At 44.6% G+C, this 17,144-nt stretch overlaps 1 protein-coding gene across 1 annotated transcript in view; it reads right to left on the bottom strand.

Moving 5' to 3' along the window:
• Positions 1-663: 663 nt before the first annotated feature.
• The window catches only part of LOC126101452 (putative fatty acyl-CoA reductase CG5065), a 194,022-nt gene continuing 177,541 nt past the window's right edge, over positions 664-17,144 (bottom strand). The window contains exons 10-11 of the mRNA XM_049912106.1: positions 4,932-5,189; positions 664-1,126 (exon numbers count right to left, since the gene is read on the bottom strand). Coding sequence (XP_049768063.1) covers positions 1,021-1,126; positions 4,932-5,189 — 364 coding nt within the window. The 3' untranslated portion in view covers positions 664-1,020. The remainder of the gene's footprint in view (positions 1,127-4,931; positions 5,190-17,144) is intronic.

Here is a 17,144-nt window from a genome sequence, read left to right on the forward strand (position 1 = left end):
CCCAAATTGTTCCTTGGTTCTCTTTACTGCGTAGCCTACATACAAACTGAACAGTATGGGTAGAACCTGCAAACCTCTCTCACTTGCTTCTGCACTGCTTCTGTCATTCTATGTCTTTCTTCTGTTGCAGTCCGGTATTTATAAAACCTTTCGTTCCCTGTATTTTATCCCTGATCTGAGAACTGTGGAGTTTTGAAAAGTGTATTACAACCGACATCAGAGGGCTACAGTTGAGTTATTTGGGTGACTTGAGAGCTGTGTTGTCAGTTGTGTTTCCTACATGAGCTTCACATCTGTCATCCTATGTCTTTCTTCTGTTACAGTCCGGTATTTATAAAACCTTTCATTCCCTGTATTGTATCCCTGACCTGAGAACTGTGGAGTTTTGACATCAGAGGGCTACAGTTGAGTTATTTGGGTGACTTGAGAGCTGTGTTGTCAGTTGTGTTTCCTACATGAGCTTCACAAGACATTATTTGTTACAACATATATCTGTTTACAAATTAGGAAACTGTTGTCTTATTCGATACACTACCTCTGGACTGGAAGGTAGTATGCTTCAAAACAGACTGTAACAAAAATGGGAAATGAAGTTCTAATGAAAAATACATTCTGTAAGGAGATGTATAAATCTTTTTATTTATTCTGTTATTACATGTCAGAATAAAGGAGACAGGAAGAAGTATGTTATACCAAGACAAGTATCATTAGAGGCAATCTGGTGGTTGATACAAAAAAATAAAACTCATTGTACTCTACGCAGACAAAAAGTAATAAACGATAATAACAATTAAAACAACGTAGTTAATAGTAGAACGAACAGAGTTGTGGTGATTTACATTTAGACTATGAAAATATTATAAATAAAGGAATAACCCTACAATAGATCAGTACAGATGTGAACTGACGTCTAAAGTTATTTAGACTGTGGACTTGAATCACATTTTGTGCTTGATTATTGATGGGCTGTCGAAATGGCTTGCTTAAACGAACTCAAGGGTTTGTTTGTGCAGTCGTACATCAGTGTGGGTGTCTCAGTCCTATCTGGGCACCGAGAATCCGCCACAGCATCAGTAGCAGCAGCGAACTCATTATGGTAATTACTGTGTAGTGCAGAACTGTCAACCTGAAACAGTTAAATGTAACCACACGTTGTTAAATGTAACAGAACCATACAATACAGCCTACAAGGCCGGTGTTGCCTTCCAACGTGCGATTAACTGATAGAGTACCACAGTCAAAACACGAAAGAGAACAAATTTGTTTCGAAACACAGATCTTATCTGCAAAATAACGCTTTCCCAGCTTGAGTTGCAATTATTTTTCAATATTTACTGGCACGACGCATTCCGACTGCATGCTGCCATCAGTTAGATCGATATTCCACTGCTGTCTGGGGCGTGTCCAGATACGTCTTCGGCTTGGAATTTCATTGGCTCGAGTAGAGTTGTTTCGAGTAATGAGTTCCGCCTCCGACTGAGCGAAGACGAAGGCTCTGGGCAGCGATGGGATACCAACCTATCGCCCGTCTTACGCCCCGGTAAGCAGGAGTAATGGTCTGGGAAGCCATTTCATTTCATATCAATACCCCTTCGGTTGTCATCTGCAGCACCCTCACAGCACAACGGTGTGTCAACGATATTCTACGCACCACTTTATAAATCTTCATGCAAGACATCCTGGGCTTAAATTTCAGCAAGATAATCTTCCTACTTGCTAAACCGTACGTTGGCCAGTAAGGTAGCCATATATATCCCTAGTCGGGAAAGTTTGGGGCGTTATGGATAGGGCCCTCCAACCAGTACTGGAATTTGGATATCTAACGTGCCAACTGGAAGGAATTTGGCACGATAGCCCTCTGGAGAGTATCCAACAACTTTATCATTCAGTGCCAATCATCATAATTGCTTGTGTAAGGGGTACAGATGGACCAATGCGTTATTATGGTTCAAATGGCTCTAAGGACTATGGAACTTAACATCTGAGACCGTCAGTCCCCTACACTTAGAACGACTGAAACCTAACTTAACTAAGGTCATCACAGAAATCCATGCCCGAGGCAGGATTCGAACCTGCGACCGTAGCAGCAGCGCGGTTCAGGACTGAAGCACCTAGAACCGCTCGCCCACAGCGGCCAGCCAATGCGTTATTAATTTGCTGGGTGTGCGAAGCTCTTTCTCCTGAATAAATCATCCAGTTTTTCTGAAATTCTAATTGTTTGTTTGCGTGAGCATGCATATTATATTTACCGATTTACGATCTATTCGTTTAACTCCTTCGTGATTGTCGTGATGGCGTATTTCATCTCGTTAACCTCCATCTTATCTAACGTAAGTGTTTACTCACAGGTGTTTTAAAAGATGGCCACCGAATGACTAGTACGATTTCTATGCTTCTTAAAATGTAAGTTTTTAGCAGCATTTCATTCGTTACTTATTCACATGGTTATAAGTTTCTTTAGTTTATTTATTAATAAAAACAGTAAGGATTTATCTGTAGGCTGAAGTTCCAAAAGGTGTAACTTATGTTTGGAAGCCTACAGAATTCCTTTCATTACACAGTTACCACATCCTCACGTACTTTAGGTATAATTCTCGTAGTGAATATCTAGTATCCTTTTAAGGTCATACAAGTGAAGTTTTGAGATTTTATAGTGCATTTTAAGAATAATCTCGTGTTATTTGAAATTCCATTTAACGTGTTTTGGAAGTAATGTAGGTGATTTATTGCGTTACTTGTGACGATTAGGACTAATGCGAACCATGGACCCCGTCGGTGGTGAGTTGGCCTGCGTGCCTCAGCGGTACAGATAGGCATACTGTATGTGCTACCACAATGGAAGGATATTTGTTGAAAGGCCAAACAGACGTGGGGTTCCTCGTGAGGGGCAACAGTCTTATCACGAGATGCAGCGGCAACAGCCTGATTGACAGGCAACAGTATGACTGACATGGTCGTGTAGTATCAACCAAAATGGTCTTGCTGCGCTGGCGCTGCGAACTCTCACCGATTGTCAGCTATCAAGTGTGTGGCCCCTTCCACGTGGATAAAGATACATGGCAGTTAGCTACGTCAAAACGCTGCTCGGAGCGTAGTGGAGGAACACCGAGCCGGCCCACACAGCACCTTCGAGGTCTCCGCGCAAGCCAGTCAGATCCAGACGCTCAGATGGCTGCGTCATAATGCGAGACAGTATCGCTCATTCTGGAAGTATCGCTCATTCTTGGAAACTTCGCCAGGCTATTCAAAGTTCATTCGCTCCCTCTTTCGCAAACCACAGTCGAGTGAAGATCGCTCGGATCGGCCTAGCGGATATATTGTTCTATGGGGACCTAAGACCACTGACGAGCCATGCGCTTAGCATCTGTGTGTGTGTGTGTGTGTGTTTGTGTGTGTGTGTGTGTGTGCATGTGCGTCGTGCGTGCTTGCGTGACATTTCCTATACTTGCAAATATTCGTGAACAATTAAGGAGTTCCCGATGTGCCACGTGAATGGATACGCAGTTGCTGCTGAAGAGACTCTGCTTTCAATTCACTGTCATTTGTTCATACGATCATCATTCACAGCACCAGCTGAACCTAGGCACGGCACTTCTGGGGCGTCGACTTGTTTCTCAACGTCGACACTCGAGGCATATTACGTGAGTTTTAATCCAATTGCGCTCGTTTTTCCCACTTTTGACACTATACTGTCCGAGTCTCTCCCACTCTAGAAACAGTTACACTTCTCTCCTCAACGCTGGAACAACATGTATATGTCACCTCCACTCAGTCCAGTCTGTAGCTCGTGCTCGCGGCCGCGTTATCGCTTCCCGAGTCCAGGGTCCCGGGTTCGATTTCCAGCGGCGTCAGAGGTTTTCACCTGCCTCGAGATGACTGGGTGTTTGTGTTGACCTCATCATTTCATCATCATTCATGAAAGTGTTGAGATTTGACTGAGCAATGTTTGGGAATTCTTACGGTCACTGATAACAACGCAGTTGAGTGCTCCACTAACCATACATCATCATCATCCACTCAGTCCGGAGCCCGTATAAAAATCGTCTCTTCGCTTAACTCAGTAACTTGGTTCGTTATCGTTTCGAGATGAAGTTCTGAAATTTCAGCTTTATAGCGAAAAAATTGGCATCCCCTCTGAGTCATCTGCAAACACGAATGGTTACAGAGTCCATGTAATTAGCATTTTTATGACACCGATGTTCCTCTCCAACAGAATAACATCCACACATCTGCTTCTGCTGTATTGCAACTAAAATACTAATGGTGTGTGCCAATTAGGTGTTCAGTGGCAAAACTCATTTATTTCAGTGAGATCTTTCAGTCTCTTTCATCTGTTGGTATCAGTTGTGAGAAATTTTAGTATTTATTAATATGTAGGTGTTATTTCAGTTTGCGTTTGGAATCACTGTTACTGTCCGCAGCTCGTGGTCGTGCGGTAGCGTTCTCGCTTCCCACGCCCGGGTTCCCGGGTTGGATTCCCGGCGGCGTCAGGGATTTTCTCTGCCTCGTGATGACTGGGTGTTGTGTGCTGTCCTTAGGTTAGTTAGGTTTCAGTAGTTCTAAGTTCTAGGAGACTGATGACCATAGCTGTTGAGTCTCATAGTGCTCAGAACCATTTGAACCATTTCACTGTTACTGAACTATTGCATGTGAATGAAGTGCACATATAAATATTACAAAAAAGTAATTGTGTGTACAGTATAGATGTGTAGATGGAGCAAGTTTTGCAGGTCACGTAAATACCTTAGGTAAAGTCCCTTTCTTTAGGATTTTAATGAATAAAGTTTTTATTCGAAGAGAGAGCGATATTACTGTAATATAAAACAATAAAGCAAGTATAATAGGGTACAGATTTGTTGGGTAACACAATGATATTTGTGAGTCGACTGTAGTAGTTGTACTGAATATCATGATAAAAGAAGTACACGTACCAAAAATATTTCTTCTTGGCTGCTTCCAAGTTGTCGAAGCTCTCATTCAAGATGTAAAGGCGCAATCCACGCACACAGTTTTTATGATGCCACTCTAAGTCAACGTCTACTATGTCACAGGGAAAGAGCTTGCGGTCGGCTTCTCCCAGACGGCCCAGCATGGCCACCATGTTGTCGTCTTTGAAAGTCCACTCTCTAGTGGCGAATTTCTCCAGAGCCTGCATGACTGCATGAACACGCGAGTACACATTCCATAGTCTGCAACACAAACGCGGTGTCAACGTTGAAACACAACCTCTTTGTCACGATTAACTTGAACAGTGAAGCTTACAGTTAAAAATAAAAATGAAATTAGGGTTCACATCATTTTTTTTTTTTGGTAAATCCTAAATATGGCAATGGCTCTTGTACTCCATAAACACAGGGCGAACATTAATAAAACCAACAAACTGGAGGGACGGATTCCTGACTATAAATGGAGGAAAAAAGGTCCTACGAACATGTGTCCAACATGCATCGTTGCCACAGTAGATGGCACTGATGAAAGAAAGTTCCTTTGACCACATGCTGTCTTTGTGAGTTGGAGCCTGTGTGATTGACACAGTGTACTGGAAGCATCGGAATGGCCACTATTCACATCGGGAACAAGCTGAGATAGTATCTGTGTACGGCCAAGCAGATGGAAAAAGTCGAGAGGCAAGATAGCTACAGGGTGTTTCAAAAATGACCGGTATATTTGAAACGACAATAAAAACTAAACGAGCAGCGATAGAAATACACCGTTTGTTGCAATATGCTTGGGACAACAGTACATTTTCAGGCGGACAAACTTTCGAAATTACAGTAGTTACAATTTTCAACAACAGATGGCGCTGCAAGTGATGTGAAAGATATAGAAGACAACGCAGTCTGTGGGTGCGCCATTCTGTACGTCGTCTTTCTGCTGTAAGCGTGTGCTGTTCACAACGTGCAAGTGTGCTGTGGACAACATGGTTTATTCCTTAGAACAGAGGATTTTTCTGGTGTTGGAATTCCACCGCCTAGAACACAGTGTTGTTGCAACAAGACGAAGTTTTCAACGGAGGTTTAATGTAACCAAAGGACCGAAAAGCGATACAATAAAGGATCTGCTTGAAAAACTCAACGGACTGGGAACGTGACGGATGAACGTGCTGGAAAGGTAGGGTGACCGCGTACAGCAACCACAGAGGGCAATGCGCAGTTAGTGCAGCAGGTGATCCAACAGCGGCCTCGGGTTTCCGTTCGCCGTGTTGCAGCTGCGGTCCAAATGACGCCAACGTCCACGTATCGTCTCATGCGCCAGAGTTTACACCTCTATCCATACAAAATTCAAACGCGGCAACCCCTCAGCGCCGCTACCATTGCTGCACGAGAGACAGTCGCTAACGATATAGTGCACAGGATTGATGACGGCGATATGCATGTGGGCAGCATTTGGTTTACTGACGAAGCTTATTTTTACCTGGACGGCTTCTTCAATAAACAGAACTGGCGCATATGGGGAACCGAAAAGCCCCATGTTGCAGTCCCATCGTCCCTCCATCCTCAAGAAGTACTGGTCTGGGCCGCCATTTCTTCCAAAGGAATCATTGGCCCATTTTTCAGATCCGAAACGATTACTGCATCACGCTATCTGGACATTCTTCGTGAATTTGTGGCGGTACAAACTGCCTTAGACGACACTGCGAACACCTCGTGGTTTATGCAAGATGGTGCCCGGCCACATCGCACGGCCGACGTCTTTAATTTCCTGAATGAATATTTCGATGATAGTGTGATTGTTTTGGGCTATCCGAAACATACAGGAGGCGGCGTGGATTGGCCTCCCTATTCGCCAGATATGAACCCCTGTGACTTCTTTCTGTGGGGACACTTGAAAGACCAGGTGTACCGCCAGAATCCAGAAACAACTGAACAGCTGAAGCAGTACATCTCATCTGCATGTGAAGCCATTCCGCCAGACACGTTGTCAAAGGTTTCGGGTAATTTCATTCAGAGACTACGCCATATTATTGCTACGCATGGTGGATATGTGGAAAATATCGTACTATAGAGTTTCCCAGACCGCAGCGCCATCTGTTGTTGACAATTGTAACTACTGTAATTTCGAAAGTTTGTTTGCCTGAAAATGTACTGTTGTCCCAAGCATATTGCAACAAACGGTGTATTTCTATCGCTGCTCGTTTAGTTTTTATTGCCGTTTCAAATATACCGGTCATTTTTGAAACACCCTGTATATGCCCGCCCGGCTAGCCGCGCCATCTAACACGCTGCTACCCGAGCGGGAAGGCGTGCCGGTCCCTGGCACGAATCCGCCCAGCGGAGTGGTGTGGAGAACCTGTGTGGCGGTCAGCATATGGATGGTTTTTAGGCGGTTTTCCATCTGCCTCGGCGAATGCGGGCTGGTTCCCCTTATTCCGCCTCAGTTACACTATGTCGGCGATTGCTGTGCAAACACTGTCTCCACGTACTCGCACACCCTAATAACTCTACCACGCAAACATCTGGGCTACACTCGTCTGGTATGAGACGTTCTCCGGGGCGGAGGAAGGGGGAAGGTCGGGGTCCACTGGTGAGCGAACTGCACAATAACCCTGGGTTCGGTGTGTGGCGGCCGTGAGGTGGGTGGACTGCTGTGGCCTGTTGTGGAGTTGTGAACCACTGGGCTACGGCGGGACGAAGCCACTCCGTCGCTTCTGGGTCCCCAGTTTAATACACAACACACACGCACACCGGACACCTATATCAAAACAAGTACCCTTACTGGGACCAACCACATCACACAACATTTCATGCCTTTCTTGGCCGTTTATGTGATCAATGGTCCTTTCAGACTGACGACCGTGCAGGAAGGACTGTGCGAACACCAGATTTGTAGTACCAGGTTCTACAGGATATTGAGACGAACTCTAGTACAAGGTTGAGGCAACATGGTATAAGCCATGTACCGTTATGTGTATCCTGCATGGCAACCGCTACTGTCCCTATCACCTGCAGCGAGCACAAGGAACATCAGCAGTGGATTCCCCTCTACAGGAAGGATTTTGTCGATGGTTTTTGCACCAGATCAATTATGGGATTTCTGTCATCAGTCCTCTTTAAGGATGAAGCAACCTTCACTAGAACTGGCATCGTCAGTCTGCATTATTGTCATCTGTGGGCTACAGAAAATCCTCGGGGCGTGGTTGAGGCGACTCAACAGTATCATTTCAACACCAATGTGTGGGTAGAGCTTCTGGGCGTCCACATACTTGGATCGATTACCAATCCGCAGTGCCTCCATGGACGAATGTACCTCGACTTCCTGCCTGGAATGCTTCAGAATGTGCCATCGGTAATACAACAAGTTACAAGATTTCTGTATAACGGAGCACTCCATCACTTCCGCATAACGCTTCGCTGACACTTCAACAACATCTTCCTCAGATAGGGTGCGAAGGCCCTGTATCATGCCCTGCTAGATTACCGGGCTTAAATCCACTGAATTACCTCTGTGGGCATCTGAAAAGCGTTGTGTAGGCTGAACCAGTTCCTGATGTGCAGAGCCCTTAACAGCGTGTTCACGAAACCTGTGAGGCTATTCAGAGAGAAGCCGGAACGGGCGAAAGAGTGCGGCAGTCCGTGATACCACTTGCTGAAAGCGTGCATTTCATTCCATGGGGGCCACTTTGAACATCAGTTGTGAAGTGGATGCGATTCAGCTCTCTACTGTGTTCTGGGACGATTTCTTGTCGTTGCACATTTACAGCCCATTTTCAAACACATCTTCACAGGACCTTATTTCTTCCATTTCCAATCAGAAACCCGTCCCTGCAGTTTGTCAGTTTTATTAACATTCCTCTGTATATTAATTTCCATAGATTTGTATTAGCTTTGATTAACGTCCACCTGCGACACTGAGTGGTCATTGGGTCTGACGCCACACTGGAGGCTCTGGGTTTAGTCCTCGTTGCTACAAGACATTTACCCTCGGCGAGACGAGCTTAATAGCGTGCTCTACGGCTTGTGAGACAACCGATTTGCTATTTCAGTCAGGCGTAACGACTTCAAGGTTTGGTAAGCCGACAATGGATGGAAAAGCAGGCTGCTGAACTCGTACCGCATCTAAATGAAGTCATTTGAAAAAATTCGTTGGTTTGGATGAAGCAGACCAAACAACGAGGTAATCAGTACCATCGGATTAGGGATGGATGAAGAAGGAAGTCGGCCGTGCCCTTCCAAAGGAATCATCCCGGTATTTTCCTGGAGTGATTTAGGGAAATGATAGAAAATCTAAATCAGGATGGCCGGACGCGGGTTTGGATCGCCGTTGTCCAGAAGGCGAGTCCACCTGGAAAAAGGATGGCTCAGTGTACGGTTGCCGTAGTGCTGGTCTGTGAGATTGGTGTCTGAATTACTTTTACTGTTGTTAGATTTAGGGCATTCAAGAAACCGTAACTGACTTATAAATATCAAAACGAGCCCTTGAAAGTTAGCATCATATTGCTTAAGACGTGCAACAAAACTGAAATGTACCAGCTAGCAGTTCAGTTTCCAACTAATTTGCAATTGTGTGAAGTTTCAGTGGAACTGTGTAACGACTTTATGAAAGTTCTGATGATGATTTCTGAAAGCACATTATTGCTCGTGATACAGTAGAATGACATTGTTCTCTTGAGGATCTCTAAGGGTAGTTTCAATTCCATGAGCGGGATTGTTTTCTTCCTTTGTTTATAGTGGAGGAGGAGGAGGAGGAGATTTATCGTCCTGTCGACAGCAAGGTCAATAGAGACGGAGCACAAGCTCCGATTGGGGAAGGATGGAGAAGGAAAGTGGCAGTGCCCTTTCGAAGGTAGCATACGGGAATGTGTCTTTAACAATTTAGGAGAACGGGAAACCTAAATCAGGATGGCTAGACACAGGTTTGAACTATCGCCCTCCCGAATGCGAATCCAGTATGCTAACCACTGTGCTATAATCTACTCGGTTTGCTTGTAATGGAGTTTTTCTTCCATGAGATGTGAGAGTTGTGTATATCTGCTACATGTAAGTAACTGTTATGAGTAGATGTGCTATGTAGTGTGGTGTCAATGCTATTGAGGCAATGCGAGAGAGAAGATGGCCTCAAACCTGACTGGAGACACAGCCCGAAATATCACAGAGGCTAACAATAAACTGCATCTAGAAATTGAACCTGGTGCATACGATATTGACGATTTAAAACAGACTGGAAAGGGATTGAGCTCCGTGCAAACATAAGTACACTTAAATCTGAAATAAGGACGGCGAATACATCGATTGACTAAGCAGAAATGTTCAATAGGCACACTACTGGGTTTCACAGACGGACAGGTTTTGAAGACGGATCCCAATAAATTTCACAAATCTGATCAGACAATGGATATTCTCCCTATTGTTGAGTGTAACATTGCGACGAACTCATATCTCAACGATAGAGTGGTTCATTCAATTTACGGATCCTTTCCATGAGTTGGAACAGGGTATAAGATCGTTGAGACTTCTACCACCGCTATATACCTTCCAGTGACAGTTCAGACATTGGATTATATGGATCTGCGTACTGTGGATAAGAATAACCAACTTGTTGACTTTCGTGGTGAGGAAATCATTCTGCGACTACAAGTGCGACAAGATGTGCGTAAGGTATAAAACCAGTGCACACAGCCCACAGCACAGCACATCGTAGCAGAACAGCAAGATGATAACACTCTCGAACGACAAGTATCTTAAATCAGTAGGCTTGAAACCTCGCAATGACGTCGTCGCTCGATATATCTCACCCAGTGGAATATGAAGAGCGAATCATAAGCAAAGAATACTTCTCGCATAAGTCTTACGCTTCAACGACATTTAATAAGAACAATGAAATTAGGATTGTCATCGAGCTCGAAGACGTTTTTCAGGCAGGAGTTTCATACACTCCTGGAAATTGAAATAAGAACACCGTAAATTCATTGTCCCAGGAAGGGGAAACTTTATTGACACATTCCTGGGGTCAGATACATCACATGATCACACTGACAGAACCACAGGCACATAGACACAGGCAACAGAGCATGCACAATGTCGGCACTAGTACAGTGTATATCCACCTTTCGCAGCAATGCAGGCTGCTATTCTCCCATGGAGACGATCGTAGAGATGCTGGATGTAGTCCTGTGGAACGGCTTGCCATGCCATTTCCACCTGGCGCCTCAGTTGGACCAGCGTTCGTGCTGGACGTGCAGACCGCGTGAGACGACGCTTCATCCAGTCCCAAACATGCTCAATGGGGGACAGATCCGGAGATCTTGCTGGCCAGGGTAGTTGACTTACACCTTCTAGAGCACGTTGGGTGGCACGGGATACATGCGGACGTGCATTGTCCTGTTGGAACAGCAAGTTCCCTTGCCGGTCTAGGAATGGTAGAACGATGGGTTCGATGACGGTTTGGATGTACTGTGCACTATTCAGTGTCCCCTCGACGATCACCAGTGGTGTACGGCCAGTGTAGGAGATCGCTCCCCACACCATGATGCCGGGTGTTGGCCCTGTGTGCCTCGGTCGTATGCAGTCCTGATTGTGGCGCTCACCTGCACGGCGCCAAACACGCATACGGCCATCATTGGCACCAAGGCAGAAGCGACTCTCATCGCTGAAGACGACACGTCTCCATTCGTCCCTCCATTCACGCTTGTCGCGATACCACTGGAGGCGGGCTGCACGATGTTGGGGCGTGAGCGGAAGACGGCCTAACGGTGTGCGGGGCCGTAGCCCAGCTTCATGGAGACGGTTGCGAATGGTCCTCGCCGATACCCCAGGAGCAACAGTGTCCCTAATTTGCTGGGAAGTGGCGGTGCGGTCCCCTACGGCACTGCGTAGGATCCTACGGTCTTGGTGTGCATCCGTGCGTCGCTGCGGTCCGGTCCCAGGTCGACGGGCACGTGCACCTTCCGCCGACCACTGGCGACAACATCGATGTACTGTGGAGACCTCACGCCCCACGTGTTGAGCAATTCGGCGGTACGTCCACCCGGCCTCCCGCATGCCCACTATACGCCCTCGCTCAAAGTCCGTCAACTGCACATACGGTTCACGTCCACGCTGTCGCGGCATGCTACCAGTGTTAAAGACTGCCATGGAGCTCCGTATGCCACGGCAAACTGGCTGACACTGACGGCGGCGCTGCACAAATGCTGCGCAGCTAGCGCCATTCGACGGCCAACACCGCGGTTGCTGGTGTGTCCGCTGTGCCGTGCGTGTGATCATTGCTTGTACAGCCCTCCCGCAGTGTCCGGAGCAAGTATGGTGGGTCTGACACACCGGTGTCAATGTGTTCTTTTTTCCATTTCCAGGAGTGTATTTTCATGGAACCTCTAAGAAAAAGGATGGTAGTCATACAGCGGGATCAAAGCTTACACGTAATGCTTTGGCATACCTGTTCCAGGAAATAAGTTACGAACTTAATGGGGTAGAGGTTGATAGTACACGTAATGCTGGCATAGTATCACCCCTTAAAACTTCTCTCTCATCATCACCCTCGGATTTGAATGGCTTAGAAAATGCAGATGGTTCATAGACTAGACTGTGCGCAGAACAGTAGAAGAGTACATTTACTACATGCGCACCTCTGAAAATGGTTATGGCGTACTTTGAGAACATGCAGCGAATTATTATGAATACTAAACAGGAGCTTATTCTGGTACGGAGCGCAATGGACAGCAGCTCAAGAGGTGAATCAGATCATCATCAGTAAAATTATATGGAAAATGTCGCACATCACTGTGGCAGACGAGGGGCGTTTAAAGCTTTTAAAAGTTCTGAATACCGGTAAAAATCTGCCATTAACTCTCCGCTCGTGGGAGGTTTTTGAGTACCCGGTGCTACCGACAGGGAGCAGACAAACATGGGCTATTAAAACCTTAGTGCAGCTACCAAGATTCATCATACTTGCATTCCAGACAAAAGGAGGGGGAATTTAGCAAATGATTCCGCCGTATTTGACAACTGTAATTAAACTAATGCCAGAGTCTATTTTAATTCCGAATTCTATACGTTTGACAGTTTACTGATACAGTGGGATCATGATATAGTGGGATCAGAATGCATACAGTCTAGCATTTGGCATGTTTGCAAGGTTCCGTGCTTCTTACTATGAACGTGTTGAAGAGAAAGGATGCCTACTCAGTCTACGGAAATTCAAGGAACTGGCACCAGTCATCGTAATAGACTGTTTTAAGCAGAATGAGATAGCTAAATCAGAACCAGTAGATGTACGAATCGAATTTGAATCTGTGGTGTGTTGACAAGACAGCCAGTCCACAGTGACGGGTAACCGAAAGGCACGCGTACACACACGCCGGCTGGCGTGAGTTCTGGAACAGGATACTTTGTGAATGCTATAGAGAAAAGTATGCAGCTCCTCGGATACTTAACTTTTATTCCATCATTGTGGTACATCGCTCTTGACGATACAAATGAGACTTTAATTACAAGCACTGTAAGGCTAATGGCGCCTTGCTAGGTCGTAGCCATGGACTTAGCTGAAGGCTATTCTAACTGTCTCTCGGCAAATGAGAGAAAGGCTTCGTCAGTGTAGTCGCTAGCAAAGTCGTCGTACAACTGGGGCGAGTGCTAGTCCGCCTCTCTAGACCTGCCATGTGGTGGCGCTAGGTCTGCAATTACTGACAGTGGCGTCACGCGGGTCCGACATGTACTAATGGACCGCGGCCGATTTAAAGCTACCACCTAGCAAGTGTGGTGTCTGGCGGTGACACCACAGAATCTTCTTCAAATTTCCCAGAACACACTGCAGCGTATGCTCTAGTTTTACATGATCGTGTAATTAACTATTGCTCACTTACTGGTGTTGTGCAGCGTGCTGTGGCACGCCCAGAGCATTTCACAATGACTACTTGCTGTGTGAACATCGTTGCCGACATTCAAGGTTTCTATGATGATGAGTGTAGACAATCCACATTTAAAGATGTTGCATACACGGAAGATGCTGGTATAATAGAGACATTTTCAGCAAGAATTGCATCAGAGACCTTTCAAGGATGACAACTGTGCTAAAACACGGAGGAATGCAAAGTGGCTAACACGTTTTTCTCATGGACTTCACTGGGACGATCCTGGTATAAGTTATAAAGAAATGATGGCGTCACTTCGAATATACGATCATCCTGAGACCATGATTTACGTCAAATGCGAGGAGGAGATCACGTGGGTGCAGCGAATCTTCAAGTTTGCACCTATTTAAGATCTGGAATTCTACCGGTGCTCTGCTATCCATAAGCTCAAAAAGAAGATGTGTGAAAATAGCTCCTACTTAGGTAGTATGTAGCCTTGCCCAGACCCTTTGTTTGTGGCTTTGTTCAAGCACAGGGGATATAATTTCAGCCATGTTTGCTATGTGTCTTTTGAAGCGGACACGATCACGAGGCGCCTGTTCCCATAAACCTACATGTGCAGCACGACAGGCGAAATCCCATGCAATCGTTACATATATTTTGTTTTCATTCATCTTAAACGTCACCTCTCTCATGCTTTAAACTAATATCTTGTGCATCTTGCACTGGCTTTACGTACATTTATAAGCGTCGGGGTTTGGGAAATAATAACAAAAACGTATGGTAACTAATAACAATTTTTTATTCTGACATAAAAACACACAGCAACAATACTGCTTTACATCCACAAAACTTGTTTTTACAATACACGAAGTAATACTGCTTTTAAATGCACAGTTCTTGTTAGTGTTTGAATATTTGTTGTTTACAGTTCATGGTTTTAAAGATAATAGTACTGATCGAAAAATTTTTTTTTACTTTACATTGTAGAGGTATAGTTTCTCTTCCTCTAATACTGTAAGTATTACTAGCGAAGTTCGATCCAAATGGAAGACTTAATTTATACATTGAACTGGATGACTCTAAACATTTTCCACCTCAAGTAGCTGAAATAACTTAATAATATAATGAAGCGAATGGCCCTAAAATGCTTATCCCAAACAGCTGCACTAAAATGAAATGGGTGGAACTCACACTTAAAACTAGAATGACTTGGATAGCTGTCGGTAGGTGAAACTTAAAAACTAATCTATTTACACATGCACTCATACAGTCGCACACGCATATGAAGTGAAAAAACGATAAATACGGTAAACTAGTTTTTTCCTTCATTTACAATTTTTCAACTATTTTGATGATTTTGGTTCAATTTTTTAAATCTTTTTCATTAATATAGTGCACATTTTCAATTTTTTTACTAATTTTTATAATTTTTCCCAGGACATACTCCTTATATAGTCGTGTCTAGCTTATTTAGAAAAAAAAAAAACAATATACTCGTATTTACACACAGGCATACATATTTACACAGACATCCACATTCAAACCGACTCACAAGCATACACACGGACACACATAAGCACTCACACATGCAGGCACACCACACATCAAAATGCAATATTTAAACTATGATAAAAGAGCCTTACTATTCGGCACAAGCTCTCTCTCAGCCAGTCACTCATTCTCTCTCTCATTCACACCTTCGGAGTCTCCCACCCTCTCTCGCACTTCAAGTAATTAGTGTGACTACGGGATGGTTTCGATCCCGTCATCACAAATGGCTCTTTTACAGTCATGAGGTGACAATCTGACTTTAGATTGCAGCACAGTGTACACTCATGGTCTCGCGATAGAATACTAGTTTGCTGTACCAAATGCGGAAGTTGCGGCAGGGCGTATCAGACGCCATCGTACAGGCACTGCAAGTAGTCTTCGACCGTGAGGAGACGTGATGCCGCACAATGCACGTCCTTAGACCGCCTCTGGGTGGCTCCGTCTACTGTACGATATTCATATATTTTGGATCTTAGACCCACAAACTCCACATTCGGCAATCCATCCGCCTCATCTTTCAGTAAGCCGATAACCTCCTTGTCCTGAGCAACAATACCGTAAATATTATTGGCTGCGTGACTCGGTGTGTCAAATTCATTACCATGACACCTAATTACTTCATATGTTTCGCAGTGCTTCACCCACTATATGAAGCTATCTGTATCCGTATAAAGTAACCTTGACTCCATGAAATGAGTTTTAGCAAACTCATAGTGGAAGCGGTACATGTGGAGTTACTTACACCAACATTACCACGCAAGACATTAGTCTCTTCATTAAAGAAATGAATAATATTCAAGCTAACGGAGTTGTACGAACAGATACGATGTTTCATGAATGTAAATACGAAATCTCGATTGCTTGCCATACTCGCTAGTCGCCGATAGGGTGCCTCCCGAGCGAGTTCTGTCACAGTTGTGCGGTCCTTCGTAATTTTTTGTCAGGGAAGTCATAGTTCGTAGTAACAGACGGAATGTTGTGGAGTAAAACAGAAGTGATATGGCGTTCCCCAGGGTACAGGCCCTCTGCTGTTCCCTACCTTTATAAACGATTTAGGAGAAATCTGAGTGGCCGTCTTAGGTTGACTTGATGATACTGTCGTTTACCATCTAGTAAAGTCGACAGAAGATCAAACCCAATTGCAAAACCATTTAGATAAGATATAGATATGGTGCGAAAATTGGCAGTTGACCCTAAATAATGAGAAGTATGAGGCCTTCAACGAGAGTGCTAAAAGGTATCCATTAAAGATCGGGTACACGATAAACCATTCAGATCTAAAGCCCGTAAATTCAACTAAATACCTAGGAATTACAATTACGAACAACTTAAATTGAAAAGAACACTTTAAAAAGTTGTGACGGACACAAACCAAAGACTGCGTTTTATTGACAGAACACTTAGAAAGTGTACCAGATCTGTAAGGAGACTGCCTATACTACGCCTGTCCGTCCTCTTTTAGAGTTCTGCTGCGCGGTGTAGCATCGTTACCGGCTAGAATTAATGGAGTACATTGAAAAAGTTCAAAGAACAGCAATAATAGAGGAGAGAATGTCACGGATATGCCACGCGATTTGGGTGTAACAATTAAAACAAAGGCGTTTTTCGTTGCGGCAGGATCTTCTCATAAAATTTCAAACACCATCATTATCCACCGAATGCAAAAATATTTTGTTGACGCCGACCTACATAGGGAGAAACGATCATCACATTAAAATTAGGGAAATCAGAGGTCATACTGAAAGATATAGGTGTTCTTTTTCTCCACACGCTTCGGGAGAGCGGAATAATTGAGAATTGTTGTGAA

Source organism: Schistocerca cancellata, chromosome 9 (genome assembly GCF_023864275.1).
Source record: "Schistocerca cancellata isolate TAMUIC-IGC-003103 chromosome 9, iqSchCanc2.1, whole genome shotgun sequence".
Lineage (NCBI taxonomy): Eukaryota > Metazoa > Arthropoda > Insecta > Orthoptera > Acrididae > Schistocerca > Schistocerca cancellata.